The sequence below is a fragment of the Diadema antillarum genome, unplaced genomic scaffold, assembly GCF_040938485.1.
Source record: "Diadema antillarum isolate AM-2024a unplaced genomic scaffold, OU_Dant_1.0 seq00000634_RagTag, whole genome shotgun sequence".
NCBI classification, from domain to species: domain Eukaryota; kingdom Metazoa; phylum Echinodermata; class Echinoidea; order Diadematoida; family Diadematidae; genus Diadema; species Diadema antillarum.
In genome coordinates, this window is record NW_027271551.1 from 88,267 (window position 1) to 114,513 (window position 26,247).

The 26,247-nt window shown below is 39.3% G+C and overlaps 1 protein-coding gene across 1 annotated transcript in view; it reads left to right on the forward strand.

The window, feature by feature from the left end:
* LOC139736245 (solute carrier family 23 member 1-like) overlaps nt 1-22,670 on the forward strand; it is a 52,998-nt gene extending 30,328 nt beyond the window's left edge. Inside the window, exons 4-14 of the mRNA XM_071646977.1 lie at nt 2,346-2,437; nt 4,162-4,259; nt 5,676-5,821; nt 6,124-6,244; nt 10,822-10,978; nt 13,021-13,274; nt 13,969-14,098; nt 18,375-18,518; nt 19,524-19,619; nt 20,795-21,001; nt 22,597-22,670. Of these exons, the coding sequence (XP_071503078.1) occupies nt 2,346-2,437; nt 4,162-4,259; nt 5,676-5,821; nt 6,124-6,244; nt 10,822-10,978; nt 13,021-13,274; nt 13,969-14,098; nt 18,375-18,518; nt 19,524-19,619; nt 20,795-21,001; nt 22,597-22,670 (1,519 nt within the window). The remainder of the gene's footprint in view (nt 1-2,345; nt 2,438-4,161; nt 4,260-5,675; nt 5,822-6,123; nt 6,245-10,821; nt 10,979-13,020; nt 13,275-13,968; nt 14,099-18,374; nt 18,519-19,523; nt 19,620-20,794; nt 21,002-22,596) is intronic.
* The last annotated feature ends 3,577 nt before the right edge of the window (nt 22,671-26,247 follow it).

Here is a 26,247-nt window from a genome sequence, read left to right on the forward strand (position 1 = left end):
AGCGTTAGACACGATCAAAGCTACCCCTGCTCACCTCCAACCACCAAACAAATTGCCCACTCCCAAAACAAACAAACAAACAAACAAACAAACAAATACACAAACAAACCACACAAAGACACACACTCTAGAAAGAGACACGCACCCGTACAAACACTCAACAACAACAATAACAGAAAACCCACATGTACACATACACACAAACACACACATGCACGCACTTTCTCTCTCTCTCTCTCTCTCTTTCTCTCATTTTTTTCTCGCTTTCTCAAAATACCACAGGTATGATAAATTGTGATAAAAGAAAGATTCATAAAAGATCATGAAGATGATAAGGGCTATTCTAAAGTCATCACCTTGGTCAGATGGAACCGACCGGTCAAAATGATAATTAGGGTGCTATATAAAAAAGTGGGAATTGTGTAAATACTGCGAATTTCCCACAGGAAGCTGTACCAGTGAAAACACCCACACACAATCATCCGTCCATGGACCTGATCAGGATGTTATGAATTGCTTTTTTTTATGTACCTTTTTCTTTTGGCTTGTGCGTAGAGAGAAAATAAACTTATAGGTATTTAAGTCTCCCCCCCCCCCAAAAAAAAAAAAAAAAATAATAATAATAATAGAATAAAATAAAAAATAAAAAATAAAAAATAAAAAATAAAAAAATAAAAATGCGTACTCCAACATTTTATAAAATACAGTGTACTATGCAGATATTTTGTTTTGTTTTTTTTACCAGTGTGGTGGAATATGCAAATGGCACCATGCACCCAGCTATTCTCAAACAACTGGTGCATGGGTGACTCGACACTTATTACCCAAACACTGTACGCACCCAAAAGGTAACCCACGATTACATTGGCAAAGGACCAGGGGATATCTGTATATAGATCGATCGGAAATGAACACAGTCATGACACCATAGTATGTTTGTGTACGAGGGCAAAGGCCGTGATATCAGTTTATAATTACACTTCTCGACTTTGATAAACAGGACCCTTGGAACATTTTCCCCTCTCTCTCTTTCACAGGGGTGCTTAAGCCCCTGAGCCTCCTTTACCTGGTTCCCGCTGTCGTGCGATCCGCTACGCCATTAGTAGCTGATCGTGGAGTTTTTGTTTTGTTTTGTTTTGGGTTTTTTGGTGTGTGTGTGTGTGTGTGTGTGTGTGTGTGTGTGTGTGAACCGATGTCTGTAACATGGCGCCACAATTAAAATCGTGGTCTTGATCGAAGAGTAGTTGTGGTCTTATCATATCATGAGGTCAGTGGTGGCAATGGCGTTCATCGTAGACAAGTTTTGGACTGTTCAATTGTCTTACGATCAATGCGATTGCCACTGTGGTAGGATCACCCCCAGTGGCGCATCCAGAGGGGATGCAACCGGCGCAGCCCCCCCTTTATTTTTCGTTAAAAACAAAGAAGTATAAGATGAAAAAAATGAAACCCAGAAGTGGCACCAGAAATGTTAGTTGCGCCCACTCCCCTTTACAGAATTCCTGGATCTGCCCCTGACCCCTACTTGGCCAGTCGTGGCGTGCGTTGTGGCTCGCACGGCAGTGGAAACCCAGCATTAGGTTTCCGGACTGGAAGAACATGAAGAACACACATTAAGTGGTTAACTACCGTGTAATGCATTCTCACATTGATGCTGGGAGTGCTTCCTACTCAAAAAAAAAAGTCGGTGGTGCTGCAGCACCCCATTGCCATGAACCCTTGCAGGGGCTTGTCACACTGTAAAAACAGCGGTGTTAGATTTAACACCACGGGTGTTAAATCTAACACCGATCAAACTTCAATAAAGGACCACACCCACAGGTGTTGAAAATGCACTGTGATGGTGTTAAAAAGTTTCACCTGACACTTCGTGGTGTTAATTTGACACTGTACCTGGTGTTATTTTGACACTGTACTGGTTTTAATTCAAAAATGACACCACATGGTGTTGATTTGATATTTGTTGGTGTTAATATCAATGGTTTAACACCCGTCTGGCTTCAATAAGAGACCACACCAGCTGGTGTTACTGTGGTGTAAATTTATTTTCACATTTTTTCAAAAATCTAGTATTTTAATGTAAAATTCTTGATCGTCTTGTTTAAATTAAAAATCAACAAGAAGTGCAGTTACTAAGAAACTCTTAAAAAACAGTTTTATATTTGGAAATGACACCCGGAGGTGTTAATTTAACACCATAAATGAGCACCGAAAATTTAACACCAGCTCGGTGTTCACTATTTAACACCGGACTTTTTACAGTGCAGTAATGAACGTGCCAATGAACCCGTACCCATCGACCTTTGATTAAGTGCCATACATGTTTTTTTTTCTTTGTTTAACAGACTCCCTATCGTGCAAGGAGGTACCTTCTCTTTTCTGGTTCCCACCTTTGCCATCCTGGGTGTGAAAGGACCATGCCTTCCCTCCTTGACAGGTAGTGCCTAATATTTCAGCATTTTAATAAGCCAGTTCGGGGGTTCCAGTTTGCGCATGAGCAGAAAAAAAAGGTCATTTGTACTGAGAGACAGGTTGGTTTTTCAATTAACTGAGATGATTAAGCTTAGAACTGTGATGCAATGTTTATTCAGATAATCCTTATAAGCAGTGCCTGCCAATACGTCCACCTGACAAGCCTGCTATGTGGCAATGCTGACAGAAGAAGTTTGTTTATGCATTCAGTATAGCACTATGAGATGAATGCTTCCCAAAATGGTGATTGACGAACCATTTTGGTCACTGGATCTACGCAGGTTCATTCTTTGTTTGAATACGAGTTCCGCAAATTGTTATGTCGGGCAAGCTGATGCATTATGTCGCTTTGAATTGAGTGAAGTGCCTAACCAACTTAGAGAGATAGAATGTCATTTGTAACCATGTGCACTTGAGCTATGTCCAAACTGGCTTATTCTGTTGTTGTTGTTTTTTAAAGCTCCTTCGTTTGATATTAAAATCGACTACTTCATAGAAAGGAGTCATCTACCCTCATACGTACTCTACTGTGATTGCATCAATTTTCAAACTATTTATTGCATAGTGGCTTTTTGTTGTTGTTTGTGTAAACCTGTATCAAAGTATTATGTCGTCACTACAAAAGTTCTTCGCCAACAAAGCAATGTGTCAAGACTTTTGTATCAGCTTTATATGGTTGCAATGTGATTGACAAATAGCCCTACATCGACGGAAATAAGGACTGAATTAATCAGTGTTTTAGTAGTAGCCATGATAAATTCATTTTTTGTTCATGAATTTGAATAATTGCTCACCTTCATAATACGGTTTTGTATGCATAAATTCGGTTGTTGGTTTCACCGTGCGAAAACCTGCCAACACGTTGTGTCCAATAGAGAACGAAAACGAAACAAGTAAGAAAAACTCGTGCATCAATTGAGAGTAGGAATTACATGAAATATCGTACCTTTCCTCTTCTGAAGTTTGAGCTTCCAGTCACGGTAGGATGGAAGAGTGATTTGTTTATGACCATTGGCTTTTTGTGGGCTACAATCAACATAAAGCGTTCATTTTTTTTTTTTTAATGCGCAGTGTGTGTCTCTTGTATCTCCTGTTTACCGGAATTAGATAGAAACGTGATGTGTCCGCGGTGCCATCAGTGTTCGAGTACGGAAGTACATGTGACTGGTGTCTTTATCAGTACTATATTTACTATGTCGTACTTTGTTATCAATGCATAAACATAATTACAATGCATGTATGCATCCGGTGTGATAACTGATTACACCGAGGGAGTTCTGCCCTCTCCAAAACGTGTGAAACAATACTTATATGATGATAGATCGTATCTGTGATGTATCACGATGCATCCAGGGAGGTTTCTTCTCCTATACAGCCTGGTAACGAACCATTTCATTCACACGCTCCCTCCGATGTGTATACGTGTCTATGGTAGGATTCATTTTGTTGTTGCTAGGTAGGTCAAGCCTCCAGCAAGCTTTGAGGTTGTTATTAAGGCAACTTGAATTTGTGAACAAAGCATGCGTAGAATTTTAATCATCACAGAAACGGTCTGATGCTGCTAGCTTTCTACTTCATAATGATGTACTCGATCTGATGTGGTAAGACTCAGAGGAATTACAAAGGATAGGTGAAAGGAATTGTGTTTCTCAAAAACCACTCAATCAACTATAACAATCTCAATTTCAGATAACGCTACAGCGGAAGAGCGTGCTAATCATACGGAGTTTTGGCAAAGCCGCATGCGAGAGCTTCAGGGCGATATCATGGTAGCCTCTCTGTTCCAGGTACGTTCCCTATGACCAGATAACAACAACGAAAAAAAAAAAGCTCACCATTAATCATCTGTGAAAGAGCACCTGTCATGAAATCAAAAGGCGTTTTCACATCAGCCCGATAAAAATCCAAGCTCGAGATATTTTTTAATATCCCAAGTCAGAAAATAGCGCGCTATTTCGAAACATCGGGCTGATGTGAAAACGCCTATAGACTGCTGTTCGAGGTTTCAGATACCTTTGGAATTTTGGACTCCCCGTTCGCGCTTTATCATTTCAGTTACGAGACAAACGAATTCATTACAACCACGTCTCCATTTCTGTCTATTAATTTAGGATGTATACAAGTATACATAGGGCCTACATACGTACGCGCGCGCGCACACGCACACACACACACACACACACACACACACACAGATTGTCATACCCACAGCCAAGTAGAGTATAATAGTCTATTAAAACGAAATTAGGGCAAGAAAGGTGACTGTGTCAGAGAGGAGAATAACCTTTCCTTTTTTTGAGGGGGGGGGGGGGGCTAGAAGAACAAAACATCACGTGATTACCAAAGACTGACCTCCATAATTTAAAAGAAAAAAAAAAAACATATCAAGGATATGCTCTAGAAATGGAGTTTGGACTGGTGAAATGTGTGTTCCAGTTGTTCAGTGGCATGGAAACTCTAAATCTGTACAATGTGTATTGTATTTTTGATACTGTTGTAGATCCAGTTATTTGTCAAAATCATTGAAATTTGAATGCCATTGCCGCCCGGATGCCTTTGAGATTTGAGATTATTTACCTCCTCCCCCCCCCCCCCCCATTATGGTGAAGTGATCATGCTCTTTCCAGCACAATGTAAAGGACGCTGGTAGTGGTACACTGCAAAAAGTCCGGTGTCAAATATGAAACACCGAGCTGAGGTTATATTTTTGGTGCTCATTTATGGTGTTAGATTTTAAGAGTTTTTGAATAGTTTCTTAGTTACTGTTCTTGTTGATTTTGAACTTCAACAAAACGATCAAGAATTTTCCGATAAAGTACTTGATTTTTTAAAAAGAGGTGTGACCACATTTACACCACAATAACACTAACTGGTGTGGTCTCCTATTGAAGCTGGAAGGGTGTTATACCATTGACATTAACACCAGCAATATCAAATCAACACCATGCGGTGTCATTGTTGAATTAACACCAACGCAGTGTCAAAAATATCACCAGCTACAGTGTCAAATTGACACCACGAAGTGCCAGTTGAATACTTTTCAACACCATCACAACATACTTTCTACACCATGGGTGTGGTCCTCTATTGACACTTGACCTGACACCGATGTTTTTGCAGTGTATTGCTTTGATATCATCGATTGATCAATCTTTACATAATCATTCCCCCGTATGATATTCTGTGTTTATGTGTCTTAACAGGTTGTGATAGGGTTTACAGGCACCATTGGACTTCTGCTGCGATTCATCGGACCGCTATCGATTGCACCGACAATTGCCCTAATCGGTATTTCGCTCTTCCCAGTCGCCTCCGATTTTGCCGGTTCCCACTGGGGTATCGCCGTTTTGTAAGTTTCCCGAATCAAAAGCATAATAATTATGGGTTATATTTTCTTCACATTATATCATACACTATTATTAAGCCTAATATATGATTATTATATATTATTGAGACGCTTTCGTATTTAAGAAAAAGAAAGATTAATGATAATTAAATGTATGTAATTACACATAGTTTGTATCAATGCGCGTGTTTGCATACGTTAGTAGCCAGAAGAGTCTTTGACATCCACAATAGACAGATTTGCGTGTGAATGAAAATGAATGTAGATCCAATCCAATTTATCATTCTCGATTTTTATTTTGACAGGACCATCGGACTCATGGTGATCTTTTCTCAGTACCTGGCACGATTTTCTATTCCATGCTTGGGCTTCTCCAGGTCTAAGGGCTGCCATAAGACCGATCTTTTTCTCTTCAAACTCTTTCCCGTGAGTAACGTATCAATAGTTACGTTCAGACCGTGATACGTAAACTCGAGTATAGCCATACCTTCGAGGATAAACTTCGTCGTGTGAACGCGCGTCGTAGTCAGGGGACCAGAGCTCATCTTCAAAGATAGGTATCCTCGAGGTTATGGATCACCGTCTGAACGCATCTTTGCTAACCTTTACGTTCAGACGAGGATAAGCTCTGCCCCCCCCCCCTTAGTACGACGCGCTTCACATGAGGAAACTTATCATCGAAAGTAGCTATCGAGGATAGACTAACTGCTCCCCGTAACTACGCTATCTACAAGTTACAAATCAACAAAGTCTGTATACACGATTCTTAACTACGAGTTGGGACTCCGTGCGGCTCGTTGATATAGAGCGCTATTAACCTGCAGATATCTCGTAAATAGCTACCTTCGAGTTAACTTCAAGTTAGTTATACAAAGAGGGCATCTGCACGATGCTTAACTACGAGCTTATCTTCGAAGATAACTGTACCCTCCAGGTGTAGGATCACTGTCCGAATGTAATCATTCTTTCCCAACCCGAATAGTTATACTGATTATACTGATCTCAAAAGTATAAGATTCATATCTGTTTTCAAGAAAAAAAAAAAGAAATTGTTTAGAATGACATGACAGATAAGTCATATATATATATTTTTTTGAAGTACTGCATATAATTCCATATTGATGTTTTAATGGATTTTTAGGTATAAATGGTAAATGTTTGGATGTTTGGGGGGTATATATATCATTTGGGAGGGTGGGACGGTGATACATAGTTTGTTATATCTATGTTCATTTTGTGATTATTGTGTAGATTTGTGTTGTGAAAGTTATCATGTTAAACCTTTTGTGGATGAAGTGCAACAAATGTTGATGTTTTTGTTTGTTTTTGCTTAAATCATTTCTTATCATGTTAATATGATTTGTGTATATTGATTCACGGCCCCATTGAAAAACAGCATATTTGCTGATTGGGCTTTTTATCCGTGGTAAAATAAAATGAATGAAATGAAATGAAATAATGACAAGGACATACCACCAGAATGCCGCGCGGCTGCTAAATGTAGTTCAGTGGATGAACTCTGTTTACTCGTGGCCGCAAGAGGGCGATACATGCGAGAAGAGCGATATCCACGACCGAGCGGGCAGAAGAAAGACAGAAATGGCATCAGGACAGGTCCCTGACTACTGCTTTTGCACCTAGTCGGGCCTGCAATCCCCCCCCCCCTTTCCTTGTCCGCTTACGTGACTGGAACATGTATTTTAACCTCATTAAAATTCACGTGCGTTTGTTATTCGACCCATGTCCCTTTAGTCTATTGTCCAATGTTGATGGAGGAAAATGGTTATTGCCGTAGCGTTCTTTTTCCACAAGAAGGCCAAAATTGATTTTATTGCTGTCATAAACTGATGATTTATCTAACTGTGACAAAAGCTTGGACATTAAGTTGTGATCGTCAAGGTTAAAGATAATAAAAAGTTTTGGTACCTCAAAAGTTTCCCTGAATTTCCTTGTACGGCCAGCGCATGCGCACACAAACATCTTATCCGTTCATGGATTTGAAATTTGTTCGCATGTGATGTGTTCGCATGCACTGGCTGTAGTATTCAGTGTATACATGTAGCTCTCCCAAGGTCCTGTCGACCGAGTCACATTCAGTCATCAATTCGAACAGAAAGGGACTATAGGCAGAACTAAACGTTGCCCGAAGCCTGTTTTCAATACTTCAACTTAATTGGTAAGTCTTCAAATTGAAGAATTTTTGGGATTTTAAGTTGACATTTTATCCTGCGATACTAAATCTGTCATGATCCTGAATGTTACAATGCGAAGCCCGATTACGCTATGCGTATGGGGCTGCTGGTCGCAGTTAATTGCATGATTACTAAGACATGAGAGCACTTTGGGGCGAGTAAGTCTCACAGTGTTAGTTATATGAAAGGTACTTTAACCCGAAACACAAACTAAGACAAGGAAATTCAAGGAAACTTTTGAGGTACCAAAACGTTTTAATCATCTTTAACAAAACACAGGAATGTATAGTGCCCCATCTCTTTCTATCTGTTGTTTATCCTCATGCAAAGTATTTTTAGGAATCCCGTATGTTCTCACCGTGAGTTGAAATTTAATCATTATCAACTGCAGTGACCTAGGTTGATAAGCCTAGTTGGGAAGCCCGCTCATGAAACCGGAACTGACTATTTACTGGTACATAATTTAATTCAGACAAACAAAACAATGTTAACTATTGGTAAAATTCTGGGCGTAATGGGGCCAAAGTTACAGTTAATTTATTATACCATGTATAATCTATAATTTTTATTACTACCAGCATTTACAGGTAACATGAGTACCAAGTCTGATGTTCTTTCACGTGAGCTTGCATAATGTTCAAAGTCATTTTACATATTGAATAATGTAAGTGGAACTTTGTTAAAAAAAAAAAAAACAGTCACGAAGCCTGGGGGATGGGTGCAAGTAAAATAGCAACTTACAGCAGTATAGATTGAGTTGAATTCCCATACCAAAAAAAGAATACTATCCGATAGCCATCGGATGATCATCCGATGGTTATCGGATAGCATTTGGGCAGTGATTTGGTAGCTATCAGCAATCACCCGCTAGCCGATGTCTTCCTGATAGTTTCTAACCCAGTTATCAGCAAGACATCGGCTAGCTGATGGCCAATTGATAACTATCAGGAGCACATCAGCAAACTCGGTTTTTTAAACAGCTTCTCACCTAACCATCGGGAAGACATCAGGTAGCTGATGTCTTACCGCTGATGGCAAAGCATCAACCATCAAGATGACATTGGCAAATAAAAACAGTTATCAGGAAGCCATCAGAAAACTTGTAGTCTCAAAAATCTGATCATTTGTATCACCAGGAAGACATCAGCAAACATAGTCTCTGAAACCAGGAGTTCATACACAATATATATTTGTGTGTCATTAAGAAAATTTATGGGCCAGGCCAAGAGACTGGGGGAGAGACTGTATGGGGTGATGATGACCTTGTGGTCAGACCAATGAGGTGCCCACCTCCCTGGTTAAACCAGCTTTGAAATAATCGTTGGGCATCATCATTCCTATACCACTCCATGCACAACTCCAATAGGGTCTATGTCTCTCCTCCATCATTCTTATCAGCAGGTAAGCAAGTTTCTCATTTCATCCCATATTTTAATGTCACACAGTAACAGAATGTCCTAACTTTGTGTGAAAACTGAAGAGCCTGCAATTGTGGTGGATCAAGTGTAGCTGCAATGTTCAGTATGAGCCTTATATTAGTAGTATCCAGTGTCAGCTAGAAGATGATGAATCAACATGATTACCCGGTACCAACTGAATGGTGAGTGATTGTGAACCCGCGAGATGTTAATGGTAGTCTCTAAAAGGACCAAGCAATGTTACATAGTATCAGGAGTGGAGCCTAAACGTTTTTGCATCGGAAATTGTGTCAATTAACTCCTGCCATGTGATACGTTAAGCTCCATGAGACATATTTACGCAAATTGCTATGAGTGGGATTGTGTGTGGTTGTGCACTGGATATACCTGCGCGATGGTAAATACCGATCGGACTTTGAGATATTGGTGGGAAGTGCTTTATATAGTGCTAGTAGGCCTATCTCTATGAACCGAGATGATAGAGTCTCTGTATGGATTGTGGCAATGACATATATATATTGAAAATTGATCCTAACAGAGATTCCTGCAGAAAGGTGCTGACTTCGAGTGACCGGATACACCAGCCAGAAATTGTCCCATTACTATAACGTACAAGGATTGTGACGTGGTTTGTGGATGCATGCGGAAAGCCATTGGCAAATGTATACCCATCAGCAAGCCATCGGGAAATTTACCCATCAGCAAGCCATCGGGAAATTCACCCATCAGCAAGCCATCGGGAAATGTACTCATCAGCAAGCCATCAGCTAGCGGATGGCTTGCTGAAGGTAACTAATTTGCATGTGAAATTGCCATCCGATAGCCATCGGATAACCACCAGATAGCCATCGGATGGCCAGTAGGTATAGCGATCCGCAGTGCTATCAGCAAGCCATCAGGAAATGCACCCATCGACAAGCCATCGGGAAATTTACCATCAGCAAGCCATCGGGAAATTTACCCATCAGCAAGCCATCTGCTAGCGGATGGCTTGTTGATGGTAACTAATTTGCATGTGAAATTGCCATCCGATAGCCATCGGATAACCACCGGATAGCCATCGGATGGCCAGTAGGTATAGCCATCCGCAGTGCTATCAGCAAGCCATCGGGAAATGTACCCATCGGCAAGCCATCGGGAAATGTACCCATCAGCAAGCCATCTGCTAGTCGATGGCTTGCTGATGGTAACTAATTTGCATGTGAAATTGCCATCCGATAGTTATCGGATGGCATAGCATCGGATAGCTATCGGATGGCCTGCAGATGGCCATCTGCAGACCACATTTATTTCGCTATGGGTTGGTGAACAACTCTTACCAAAAAGAATGAAATTAAAAGTGATTTTATGTTTTGTTTTTTTCTCCTCCTGTTTTCCCTTTTTTCGCTCATAGGTTATTATGGCCATTCTACTTTCGTGGCTTTTTGCTTTTATTCTAACGGAAACCAACGTCTTTCCGACGGACCCTGATAGCTATGGTTACAATGCACGCACTGATCTGAGGGTTCAAGTCTTAAATGAGGCGGCTTGGTTTAGGATTCCATATCCAGGCGAGTTGCTCTCGAAATGTTGTTATTAAAAATTGTCTAAATAGTTCATGCTTTTGTTTAAATTTCATGATTCTTTGCTGTGTCCATAGTAAGTCACAACTTTGGAAGTCAAAATGATGATGATGATGATGATGATGATGATGATGATGATACATAGTGATGATGATGATGATGATGATGATACATGGTGATGATGATGATTGCGATTATTATCATGCTAGTGATGATAACAATACAGGTTGTAATAGTAGTTCTACTACTAGGAATACTACTTACTATTATTATTATTACTACTACTACTAGTACTACTGCTACTACTACTAGTACTACTGCTACTACTACTACTACTACTACTACTACTAGTACTACTACTACTACTAGTACTACTGCTACTACTACTACTACTACTACTAGTACTACTGCTACTACTACTACTACTACTACTACTTCTACTAGTACTACTACTACTACTAGTACTACTGCTACTACTACTACTACTACTACTACTATACGTAAAACTACTACTACTACTACTACTACAACTACTACTACTACTATGTAAAACTATTACAACTCCACGACCTCCTACTGCAACTGATACTAATACTTCTCCTACTACTACTAATATACTCAGAATAATGATAATGAAATGATAACGATGATGATAATGTCAGTGATGATCTCAGTAATGATGACAGTGACAACAATTATGCCACATTGCTGGGAAATCAATCATTATGGGCCATTGAGGCATAGTGCGAAAAGACACTTGACTTCCAATCCCAGGCCCCGAGTTCGAATCCATCTGAGTGTTAGCCTTTTGCCAAGGCCCTTTCACTATGGTGGTTAGCGAATGGGGGGGGGGGGGGGGGGGGCAAACGATGAGAGCTCGGCTGAGTTGGACAGCGTTGACGCTCTCGGCTGGTCTCGCTTCGCTTGCCCGTTAGCCACGACATAGCGAGGGCCTTGACAAAAGGTTATATCTTAGTGCACACTTGCGTGTACATGGTGTACGAGATACGAGGCTGCTCTGAATTTGTACAGTAGATCTTAAATCACATCCCTGGTATAATGCAGACACTGATCTCCTAAAGGACACCGGAAATGTTTCCTCAGCGTTGTCTTGGAACCCGCGACACGCAGGGCGCGAGGGCGCGTATTTTTTTATTTACACCACTGCTCCGCCAAAATTCCCAGAAATACGAAAGAAACGGCTCGCGGGCAAGTCTAATCTGTGCGCTCAAGGCGATATTTTTTTCCCAATATGGGAAGTCTTTGACTTTATTATTCTCTCTAGCCTTGAGCCTGACGGAATAAACCGTTACAAACTTAATATACTTTAGAAATTACGAGCAAAAATGAAAACAAGATATTGAGCAAGACCCCGAATGGGAGTCGAACCACCGGACCTTCTGATTACCAGTCCAAGCCCTAACACACCGTGAAAAAGCGAGGCGATGTCGAGATCGGTGGTCATTGTGTTTAAGAAGTAGGCCCTATGCGAACACAATTTGTCTTAGAGTCCGTATAGTCTTAAGGCGCGAGCCGTTTCTGTTTTTTTTTTTGTTTTTTTTTTTTTTTTTTAGGGCCTACTATAGTGGCGGAGCAGTGGTGTAAATAAAAAATACGCTGCCCGCGTTGCATGAGGTGGGCGAAACATTATTATTGAAGTGTCATGAATGAAACTGTTAAGAATATGCATTTGTACAGAGTGGGTGTGGCTTGAACATTGGGCCCACGTTGGGAAAGAAATGGATGGAGACTATATTAATGGCGCGTGAGGCGAGGGAAGAATAAAGTTTTCTTGTTACTTTAAGTCTGATCTGATTATCATGGTGGTGGGTGGTGATATTTGTTTTGTTGTCAGAATGTGTGACATGATGTTGTGCCATCAGTATTTCCCTCTCTTCCGTAATAAAACGTAAGATTTTCTGTTATGTCGAAGAGTTCAGATTTTACCCACTGAACTGCAGTACCGCAAATAAGTAAGCTTTTAGTTACCATAATCATTCTCTACAACACTTTTGCCATACGAATGGCAGGTCAGTGGGGTTTGCCAACGATCTCTGTCGCCGGAGTTTTCGGCATGCTGGCGGGTGTCCTCGCTTCCATGATCGAATCCGTGGGCGACTATTACGCGTGCGCGAGACTGTCAGGGGCCCCGCCCCCTCCGTCGCACGCTGTGAGCCGCGGCATTGGTATGGAGGGAATAGGCTGTGTGATCGCCGGTGCCATCGGATCGGGAAACGGCACCACATCGTACAGCGAGAACATTGGTGCCATTGGCATTACGAAGGTAACTTCAGACCTGGCCCTTTTCAACAATTTGTTTGTTTGTTTGTTTGTTTTCGCTTCTCTATAAAATGACTTTAATTGTGTTGTCATGATTGACATCATCATAATCTCAATTTTTTTTTGTATAACGTCACTTTTATTTTGTCACCGTCGACAAGATGTCATTCACAAGTGTATACCGCAAAAACGTTTGATTTATTCTAGAACAGTGCAATGAAAATTCGCCTCTGTGATATGAAATTGCCAATCTTAAATGTTGTTCTTGTGTAACTGGAAACAATAAAATGTATCAACAGTATGAGTTTTAAAGTGATATACATTTCAGTGTTCACCGATCACGATGATTTTGGTAATTGTTTAGAAAAAAAAAAATAGTAGACGAACTAATAATGACCTGAAAATCTGGACGTATGATATAAAATGTCACTGCACAGGTAACCTGTGTGCAAACGATATAAGATCAGTTTCATTTTGAGATAATGGTAGAGACAGTGGGGAGGGGATGGTGGGGGGGGGGGAGAGAAATGAGAGACATGGGTTATACGACTACGGCATTTGAGTCACCGTCCCAAATTGCTTGAAGGATATCACATTTTGTTGACCTTTCTCGAAAGCTATCGTCTATCTATCTCTTGTCCCTCCACCCCAACCCCCACCTCACTTTCATTTCATGAGCTCGCTTTCATTGATCCAAGGTTGGCAGCAGACGAGTGATTCAAATGGGCGGACTTCTCATGATCATTCTGGGATGCTTGTCCAAGTTTGGCGCCCTCTTTGTCATGATTCCCGATCCTATTGTCGGTGGAATGTTCTTCGTCATGTTCGGTAAGCGCGCAGCAGGCAGCGGAGATAATATTATACATGTATTGACCAGTTCGTAAAATTTTCCAGTTTGCGCATGACCAGAAAGAGGTCAGTGTACCAATAGGCATTTTGATTTGTTAATTCACTGAGATAAGCATCTATGATGTGATGATTATTTATGTGAACCTTATCTGAATTGGGCTTGCAAGCGCATCTACCTGACAGCAAGCATGGTACATGTATTTGGCAATATCAAAAGAAAAAGGTTATTGCATTCAATAAAAAAACAACAACAATGAAATGGATGCCTACTGAAATGTCAGCTGACGGACTGTTCTAGTCACGTGGTCAAAACGCGAGTTCATAATGTATATGCCATAACAGATGTATGGCGCTATACAAATGCTGTTCATCATCATAATTATCATCATTCTTTGTTTGAACGGGAATTCCACATTGTCATGTCGAGCAAGCTTTTGCATTATGCCGCTTTGAAAACGAGTGGAGTGCCTAACCAACTGAGAGAGAGAGAGAGAGAAAAAAAAAGAAAAAGAAAAGAAAGGTCATTATGTACCAATGTGTACATGAGCTAATTACGAACTCATAACGTGCACCGATATGTCATCAGTATAACTTGCACAGGTATTCTAAAACAAGAATGGCGAAGTAATGACAAAATACATGTGTATCGCGTCCATGCTATCCGTTATGGGTTACGCCATTTCCTGACCCACTTTATCTGACACACTCTTTCTGACACACTTTTTTGCCATTCACTTTGTACACGGGGCAGTTTTCATGAGACGGCCTCTGTTATTGGCTACTGTGCTAATGAATATTCAAGACTATGGTATGGCTTGTCGAACGTCGCGCTCAAGGCCGGCCAATAAGAGGCGGCCAGGAGCTGGTGAGCTGGAGGCGCGCGGCAATTTCTAATCTCATCCACGTGTAGGCCTTGCTACTACGTGCGCTTCCAGTACCTTTTTTTTTTTTTTTTTTTTTTTTCCAGCTGCTTAAACCATACTACGTACGGGCGCCGGGCCTCTGTGTACTAGTAATCTTCGTGCCTGCCTAGTAAGTCGACAGCGAACTTGGGCGCGATCTTCCCTACGGCGCGATCTACACGCGAAGGGTATTCATGCTCCCAACCCCCGAGATAGCTCTGGAACATTCCTTTGAATGACGGGGGTTTTATTTTGCAATGTTATCAAATAACTCTCATGTAAGCAAATTCTTGCCATAGCTAATCTATTTTAGAATAAAATCGTAATCTATCTATGATTAGATAACCTAATTCAAATTGGCAGTGACATAGAAAAATGTTTGTTTTACAATCGTGATACGTTCAACTACTCATCTGTGCTGAAATCCGCATGTCTGCTCCACACATGTTATCGCTATCGCTCAAACTTCGATCGCGGTGCCGGTGGCTTGTGTGTGTTTACAACATGTGTGCATATGGAGGAAGCATGGGGCTGAAAAAACAGTACCACGTGGTGAGGTAAAAAACAAATCGGACGTAAGAAGTCGTACATTCAAGAGCTAAACAGACAAATAGCGAAAACAAAGTCCACTGAAAAGGTCTTGACACTGTAATGTATATTCCAAATTCATGTCTGGCTTAGTTTCGAGAGAATTTTCTACACTTGTAAAGGTTTTCTTTGCAAGAGATCAGGAGTGAGATCGGTGAAGTAGCTAAACATGTACTCTATGTGACTGTTGGTGACTGTTGCATGCATGCTGCGCTTGCACGTGGCTGGGAGAGTGCGGCAAGAACGCTAGGAATGCACCACCAGCACGTACGGTGGGCTGCAAATTCTTGGGGCAAAATTAGACTTCATTGTTCAGCCCGTCTAGTATTTATATATTCAAAATAATTCTAATTCTTCATGAAATCACGATAAAAATACTTCATATCTATATTCATAATACATTTAAGAAGCGTAATATGAAATATTTTGACCTTTTTTTTGAAATCCAAAGAAAAAAATGTTTTGACTAAAAAATTGATAATAAGTAATAGTTCGTGACTCAAGTCTAAACTTCGTGCGTCTTCTTCCAGTTACCCCGCAGTTGCCCATGGATACGACGCATAAATAATCAGCTGTTTGCTGAGTCATTCCTACCCTACTGACTCTGTTCAAATTGAGAGCGATTGTGATTTTATCGGTGGCATTTATAGTTTCATGACCTAATCCAATAAAACGACAAATTTAAACATCAAATGTTGTGACAGTTTTTGTCAGAATTTCCTATCAATATCACTTGTTGCCACGATAGTTTTCAGATTTCACTTGCTTCATTATCGAAGCTGTTCTGAGGCTGTTGGACATTTGAAAGAACTGCTTTGTAAGAAATCACCTTTTATTTATTATCTATTTCCACACACAAGAATTTTGATGACTTACATAATCTTTTAAAACTATTCTAATGTCATAATATTTCGTGATGGTATGTGTTCTGTCTTTACATGGCAAGATGGGATTTTTTTTTTTCTTCCATCCAGGGTCAAAGAAGGAAGTGTCAGGAAGGAAACCAACACGATAGGGAGGAAATGAAAAGGATAGAATGAAACACCTGCTCAGCGGGCTCTTTTTTATTGATTTTTACAATGGTGAATGCAGTACATCAGAATTTAAGTAAATTTACAGTTCTAAATAATTTATCATATGAAAAATGAGCAAAGAAAATGGGATATAATCGAGTTCTAAATGAAAACTAAATTAGCATCGCCATTTAGATCTAATATTTACTAAAGAATAGTCCTGATGCAACCTTATTGTCAAGCTTTTGGTTGAGTTTCTTTAGAGAAACGAATTTTTGGAGCACTAACCCAAGTGAACAACCAAAAGGTTTTTAAAAAAATGATTAAACGCAGGTCTTTAGGTCTAGACCACTCCTGTGCATGAGCGAGCAACAGCCCCCGTGGACAGTGTCACTCTCGTCCTTGGCCTCTAGGCTAGGCTACTCGTGTCGTTCTCGCCATCATCAATGATCAACGTCATGGTCACACGAAATAAATTGCATCATCAAAAGGGTTCGTATATCATCACCAGAATCATTATGATCATCATCACTATCATCTCAACCACAGCAAAACCCTGAATATTATTCCCACCATAGTCACTCCCAGCTCACAAAAACACATCAGCAAACGTACAGACATCGCAGACTTTGTAGCTAACTACGTTAGATTTAGATCAATGTTAGTTGTACACAAAAGGAAACGGAGGTGGAAAACTAGTAATGAATACACGGAGATCATCAACGATGGCATTTTACCGTAGAAAAAATACACTGAACATCTTGCACCGCAAAAAAAAAATTGAGGTAAAAAACTACGTTGAGGAAAACTAGGGTGAAAACTCGCTGCTTGGAAGACGAACGATGAAGACACTGTACGGTAAAAATGCACACGGAAACAAACGAGTGGGTACCATGAATGTTCTCGCACACACGTAGATAATCTACATCGTGTTCAATCAAAAAACTCAACAAACACTCGAACAAAAACTCACCTCTAAATTGTTGCAAACGAGATAATCACTTCAAAAAATGGGGGAAAAACACTTGTGGTAGTACGATTGTACTCTAAGAATAACAGAGATAAGATGATACGAAAGCAAAAGAGAGAAAAAGAGAGAGAAATGGACAGGAAACCTGCAGAAATTATGCCACACTCACTGGCACTAAAACGCAATTCGACACACACACGCACACTGGTAATCAGATAATATCTGATTATCTGACGATATCTGACGATATTATCGTCATGGACCCCCTTGAGGAGATCGATATCACGCGTAAGTCAATAGCTAAAAGCCAATCACAGACACAGAATCAGACCGAGTGACTCATTATGAAAAAAAAAAAAAATCGTAAGGCTGTTGAATATTCATTAGCACAGTAGCCAATAACAGAGGCCGTCTCATGAAAACGGCCCCGTGTACAAAATGAATGGCAAAAAAAGTGTGTCAGAAAGAGTGTGTCAGATGAAGTGGGTCAGGAAATGGCGTAACCCGTATACTCTTGTAGACTGTTCATTTCCTGTTGTACATGTACGTAAAGTGAATGCATTACAGTATTCCATTTGATGCTGTCACGTGACCTTTTATTAGCTCGTATTCAGGCAATAGCCGAAGTCTTGTCTTGCGTTGATGGACATTTCAACGTCATAATCCGACCATTGCTTTTAGAAATTGATAGCAGAAAGTTCATAGTTATGAACGAAATAGCGAAAATTATTATCATTTATGTAAAAAGAATCCTTGGCTCTCTACATTACCAACTTCTGCAGGTATGGTTGCTGCAGTTGGCTTGTCGAATCTGAAGTTTGTTGACCTCACCTCGACCAGGAACCTGTTCATCTTAGGTTTCTCCATACTCGCTGGTCTCTGCATTCCCTACTACATACAAAGCAACCCAGACTTCATCCAAACTGGTAGGAATCTCCCCCCCCCCCCTCACTCTTGAATACTCCCTTGCCGTTTGCTATTGCAGAAACACATCATTAGAATGTTTATTTTGTACAATGCCCCGTCGGTCTCTTACTATATAGATACACAATGTAATTTCATGATTTAACTTCAGATTGTCGAACAGTTACATTTTATACATCCAATGGAAACAAAGAAAAAGAAGAAGAAGAATCAAAGAGTCAAGTACGTGGCAAATGGTAGCGTACCCTTGGCAAGCAAACCACTCAATACAATTTTAAAGAGATAAAGAGGAGAACAGAATTAAAAAGAAACGAAAACAAGTAACGCCGAAACTACATCTCTCATATTGTGCTACCTTGTTTCTATTATCGAAAACACGCTTATAAGCTATCATGCTCTCTCCCTCTCCTTCTCTCTGTTATACATACATAATGTGCATGTACGAAAGTATGTATGTATGTATGTATGTATATGTCATATATATATGTGTTTTATATACATATATATATATATATATATTTATATGTCATATATATATGTGTTTTATATACATATGTATATATATTTATATGATAAAGGAAACTTCGTGAAAGACGATTTTCGCCCATTGCTCAGGAATGACGTCTTTCAGGGAGTTTCCATAATTACTACTGTTGTAAACCAATGTCTTCTTAGACTCCGAGCAGAAACCCTTAACAGTAAATAAATATAGTTAAATAGTTATATACATCTATATCTATATATATCTGTACCTCTATGTGTAATTGAGAGAGAGAGAAAAAAACCAAATACTTACGTGTATATAGATGCATAGAACATGAAATATTATACAAGAGAGAGAGGGAGAGAGAGAGAGAGAGAGAGAGAAAAGGCGAAAGCTTCAGTCAATGCTATAAATCCCAACTTTGTGAGTTATTGTGTCGTTCTTCAACTCCAATCGGATTATGTTTTTTTTTTTTAATTAATCAAATGATTTGAGTATTATGCAACTTTCATTTTGGCTATAGGTGTGGCTGAGTTAGATCAAATCATCGAAGTTCTGTTATCTACCAGTATGTTCGTCGGCGGTTTCTTTGGGTTCTTCTTCGATAACACTATACCAGGTAAGCACAGAAATACTTAAAGAGGCATTCCGGACGATTTTCATAAGTTCACATTATGTAGTACATAAAATGACAGCCCCATGTATAGATTTGTGCAATTTATTGTGGGCCTTGAGCAGAGAAACACTCTGAAAAATCTTAAACAAATTACACTAAACAGTGTTGATGACATAGGAGCCTCGTATTTCAGAAATGTAGCAGTGTAATTCCATTACAATAATATACCATTTGCTTAACAAGTTCACCTTTGTACAATGTATGTATGCCATCTTCTTTTCTTCTACTCCCTGGAGCCCAAACTCATGCATTCTAATGGTGAGGCTGCCATGCCATGTCATCATCCTTGTTCATGGCAATTTGTTGTAAAATTTGAAAACTTTCTTATTCCTCAACCCAATCACTATAGATTCTGAAACTCTGTACTTGGTATACTTGTTCAAATGTAAATATGTGAAAATCATCTGGAGGTGTCCTTTTGGTGACAATCGCGTATTTCCGGCATAGACAAATTATGTGAACTCTGTCAACGCAAATGCTTTGACGGAACGCATGCAGTTTAACATCCAAACCATTGATATCAAACTTTGCCCTACTTTATATCATTTTCATGGCAGTGAACAACAACAACAACAAAAATTAAAATAAAAAATATATATATATAGAGAGAATGGGGGTAGTCCGGTTCAACATTTTGTCCTCACACATTCATGTGAAATCTGACCTCGTTATTTCTCTCTCTCTCCCTCTCTCTCTCTCTCTCTCTCTCTTTCTCTCTCTCTCTCATTGATGCTTTCTGAGCTTGGCACTGGTATAGTAGCGTTCTGTGCCACCTTTCCTTACGAAGAATATCACAATTAGCCTAATTCGAAGTAATTTAACCGCTTCTTCAGTTGAAATTAATGCACTTATTAGCTCTGACACGTCGTCTGTCGCTGTTAGATTGGTCCATTTTATTATACTTAGGTAAAAACTTCGCCGAATGTTTTTTTCAATTCTTTTATTCCTGCAGACATCATAAACATGAATTTTCCGTTTGCTCTTGCTGCATTCCCGTTGTTGAACCCCGTTGTTGAATGAGCGAAAGTCTTACATTTTGCCATTTCCAAGATTCTAGCATATAAACACAGAATCCAATTTGTGCCAAGTTGTAATTTTCTTCGAATTTCCACTTTAAGGTACCGCCGAAGAACGTGGGATCCGCAAATGGCAAGAAGTGGCCGGAAATGACGCAGACAGTCAAAATGCCAAGGTTAACGAACTCGTCAACAGATGTTATGAGTTCCCCTTTGGTATGAGTTACATCAGAAAGGTCAGCTGCTTCGCTGAGGTGCCATTCTGCCCAACATTTAGAGGTTGGGCCTGCTCATGCAAAAAGAAACAAGGTATGTTTGCTTCACTTACTGTTATGGTGTGTATAGGTCACCTAATTAGGGTAGGTACTTGACGGTAATCGTGGTCAGTAAGTGAAGTTAATAATGAGTCCTATCCGATACATTTTGTTTCTTCTTAATCATACAGTGATAACATGTTGTTTTTTTTCCAATACTCATGTGTCGCTCAGGAATATTTGTTGCAGTGCGGTTTCACACTGCACAGTATACCTCCAAGTATCATTGTTGTTCTTCAATCGTCACGGGTATGGCGTACGTTTATATCCTCCCCTCGAGTCCTATTGGAGCTTTAACGACGAGACAAGGTAGTAGACAAGAGAACAGTCTTTCACAAAGCCTTGACTCCTATGTTAACGCTTATTTTCTCTTCCATTTATCTACTGAACGGGTAGACGCCAGTCAGCAAGGTTACTGCTCAATCAACCTACATTCAGTATGCAGATCTTTAGCGTAAAGACTGAAGGCATTAAACCACTTCGGAGTTAGGGCACATTGGTACATTGGTATCATTGGCATCATGGGCACAGTGGACCGCTCTTTTTTTTTTTTCTCAGTCGGTTAGGGGCACTGCACTCGTTTTCAGAGCGACATAATGCATTAGCTTTACGTATCAATTTATGGCATTCATCAATTCTGTTCAAACAAAGAGAGAACTTGCGTAGAATAGAAGACCAGAATGGTCGGTCAAGGGGAAGCATCCATTTCATTACTTTACATTGAATGCATCAACAATCTCTTTCTATTGATATAGCCAAATACCACTTTTGCTGTCAGGTAGATGTGCTGGCAAGCAGCATTTATAAGGATCACATGAATAATCATTACATCACAGATGCTTATCCCAATGAATTTAAAAACCAAATTGCCTGTTGGTAAGAATGACCTTTTCTAATTTTTTTTTTCTGCTCATGCGCAAAGTGGAACTGAGAATTGGCTTATTCACTCGGTGCTCAACGGGCACGACACCCTCCAGTTTTCCACCTTGATACCGGAAGAGTGTTACTTTTATACGGGGGCTCTAGGCCTGTTCATTGTTTCAATCTTAGCATCAGTGCAGCTACAGACCTTTTCTTGATTATTGAATTGTAAACGAGGTATTTGACAAACTTGATAGGTCTTCATGAAGCAATGTTATGAGTATTTTTAATGTACAAACCAGGTGTCCATTGATTATTATGTGCTGGTAAATGTGCACTGAAATGGAGGAAGACGGGAAAGTATAGACAGTTTCTATTTTCATTTCGTGTGTTTCATTTTCAACAGCAAAAAAAAAAATGCAATTGCAAGAAATCATTCAAGAACATGTACACATTATGACATACAATGATCACAACAGTGTGATCAAGGAAAATACTATGAACTGAAATAGAGTTACACAGCACATTTCAGACTGTGAAGGAAACTACCAGGAACACTGCTTCTCTCGTCATCTTGACTTCTTGCAAAACTGCGGTGGTAATCAAAGATATTTGTTTTCACGGCACGTACGCACATTACTACCAGTAACAGTCCGTTTCTTTGATTACGCATTCAAGTAATCTGTCACTTTTTTTTTTCGTTTGTTTTGTACATTCAAATTTCTTTAGACTCCGAGGAAGGAGAGGAAATGGATATAGCTAGAACTTATTCATCGACTTCAGCGTTGTCCACCAAGATGTGAGCGACTTGCGATTTGAAGGGGAACTCCTGGCGATTTTCATAATTTCACATCCTGTAGTACACAAATCGACAGCTCTATATTCAGATTTGTGGAAATAAACGTGTTCCTTGAGCAGAAAAGTCAGAATTACACTGAACAAGGTAGCAGCTCCAACCATGAGAATGCGTGGGGGCTCACCATAAGAATGCATGAGTACGAGGCTCACATATTATTTCAGAAAATATCTGGCAATGCAAACCATTCTTTATCAATGTCACTGCTTGTGTAGAATTTATACATGCTTTCTTCTTTAGTTCTACTTCCTTGAGCCCCAACTCATGCATTATTACGATGAAGCTGTTATGTCATTTATTGCGATTTGTTATAAATTCTTAAAACATTCCTATCCATTATCCCAATTACTGTAAATTCTTAAACTCTGTACCCAGTATAACCAATTTACACGCGTTCAAATGTAAAAATCTGAACATCAGCCGAAATTCTCCTTTTAAAGCATCCCGAGTAAAAACAAGAGGAGACAAAATGCATCTACGGTATCCACGTCTTCTCAGACCCTGACTTAGAAGACATCGTCAGGGCTTGTCTCTGGAAGATGAAGACTTCATTTTCATTGAAATGATAATAATGAAAGACATCTGAAGTGTAAAGAGGAATGTCATGATAAAGTGGTGCACAATGAGGGGTGCTATATCGGGCGTTGGTGTCTCCATGAAAGCACCGCGGAATTGACCGCAATGGAGGAAAAGAATAGGATATCTTTAAAGTATGTGTGCGTGCGTGTGTGCACGTGTTTTTTTATCACTGCTCACAGCTGATGCCATAAAGACTTTCTTCTTTCTTATAGAAAGAGAAATGAAGATTTGAAAGCAAAAGCAGATAAACGCCATTTTAAAAGTTTTTTTTTTTTAAAGTAAGATCGTCACCTAATGCAGAAAAATCAAATCTGTCCGATGATATATGCGATCATTACATAACACGAAATAAGTCACTAAAGGTTAATAAGATAGTTAAGAAAAGGATACCATGACCTTGATTTTGACATGATCATTTTGTAGTTATTCGTTATAGTGTTGTATTATTATGAGATTGCTCACTTTGAGTAAATTGACACTAAGAGTGTAATGGTTGGAACCTGTTATAATCACGATGATTGAATAGCAAGATTCACTATGATGTGATTGTTCATACTGTAATGTGTGTAGGTACAGAATCAGTAAATGCTGTAGGTTCTTTTCCTTTCTTTTCTCGTATCTTCGGTGATGTCAACTTCTTATCAGTGCCTTTGTTTTTTCGTCGTTATGTCGATAGGGTGTCGATAATTATTTGAATCGAACTTTGTTCGAAATTTCGTCCGATGTTCTCTCTTTTTGCACCGTGTCCCATTCGTGTTAGGAAGAAGTGCTCAACAATATAAGTGTATACTTCCGGTTACTGCCTTTGTTTTTCATGAAAAAAAAACATCCATTAAAGAAATACACCGTAACTGCCTTTTTTATCATTATGTTGATAGGGTGTCGACATTATTTGAATCGAACTTTGTTCGAAGTATTGTCCGACGCTCTCGCTTTTCGCACCGTGTCCCATTAGTGTTAGGAAGAAGTGCTCAACAATATAAGTGTATACTTCCGGTTACTGCCTTTGTTTTTCATGAAAAAAAAAATCCATTAAAGAAATACACCGTAACTGCCTTTTTTATCATTATGTTGATAGGGTGTCGATATTATTTGAATCGAACTTTGTTCGAAGTATTGTCCGACGCTCTCGCTTTTCGCACCGTGTCCCATAGTGTTAGGAAGAAGTACTCAACAATATATAAGTGTATACTTCAGGTTTAAGGTTTATTTATTTGAAAACTTCCATGAAATGAATAACTGCCTTTGTTTTGTTTTTTCATAAGATAAAAAAAAAACTTCCATAAAATAAATAACAGCCTTTTTTCATCATTTTGTTGATAGGGTGTCGATATTTGAACCGACTTTGTTCGAAATGTTGTTCGATGTTCTCTCTTTTCGCACTGTGTCTATTAGTGTTTGAAAGAAGTGCTCAACAATATAAGTGTATACTTCATGTGTGTGTGTGTGTGTGTGTGTGTGTGTGTGTGTGTAATGGTGTACACATTTAATATGATGTGACAAATTTTTGTGAACGAGTAGCAATCCAGCCGATTACTCTCTAAAAAAAATCGAGTGAAAATATTCACTCTTGAAGGAGTGAATACAAAAGAAGAGTGAATTTAGAGTGAAATTGGAGTGAATTTCGAGTGAAAACGTTCATTTTCACTCATTTTGGAGTGACCTCAGGGATCACTCGAAGATTTTGGAGTGATCCCTGACGTCACTCTAAAACGAGTGAAAATGAATACGTTCACTCGAAATTCACTCCAATTTCACTCGAAATTCACTTTTTTTTTGTATTCACTCCTTCAAGAGTGAAAATTTTTACTCGATTTTTTTTAGAGAGTACAGGGACGCAATGACAAAAGAAGAATACCTCATTGACATGTACGTCACAATTCATATTTATGTGGAGCCGTATACGTGTTGATTTAATTGTACATTGTATTTGTATTTTACATATTTCATTCTTCCATAATTGTTTCTATAATCAATCCATTTTACATACGTTTAACGTTCTTTTTTGTTTGTTTCTTTGATTTAATTGCTTTCCAACATAATATTTGACATAAATCAAAATTGTTTCAGCAATATCACAATAAATATCAATATAAGACTACAATAAGTATACATGACTCGAAGAAAGAATGTGTGAAGTAATCCATCAACAATTCCATAAATGGAAAATATTAAAGTGTGTAAATAAATCCAATCTTGAGACTGAAAGTTGTCAACAAAATATCGTTTTATTGCCTCATATAATTATGTTTGTACATGCTTTTACGAATAAAAGGGAAAAGGAATGGAAACTAAGCTTCATTGAGATTTTTTGTTTGTCTGTAGTGATTGTTACCATCTGCTCAAATGACTTGATTTTCACCTTTGCTTTCGATGAATGGAGGGCTACACAAGATTATAATTATGATGGATATTAGGCATGCGCTGTGATCACGGTTATGCGATACTTTATGAGTTGTCTCGTGCATTCCATGGTAATTTGATTGGCTCTTCATAAAGCCGTCTGTACTGGACCTTTCGTCCATGTAAGAAACCAAACTTCACACAAAACCATTAACCATTTAGCCAATTATTTTCATATAAACGCAATTGGTGAATTATACAATGTTCAGCTACGCCTTTACCCTGTTATCCGCGCCGTCTTCTCATCTTCAATATGTTGTATGTGTGTGTGTGTGTGTTTTGGGCTTTTGTTTTGGGATGCATGCATTCACAAATACCAGCGAAATATGAAAATGCACGCCATCTACATCTGTCTAATCCTATATCATACAGTTTATTGAGTAAATATCCAATAGATTGATCGTACATAAAACAGCAAAACAGCAACGTACGAAAGGACTATAAGCCCTTTAAATGAAACATGTCATTTATTTTGTATCATTCCTGGAAAGATTTGTAGGTGTCTACTTTTAGCTCACCCGAGCCGAAGGCTCAGGTGAGCT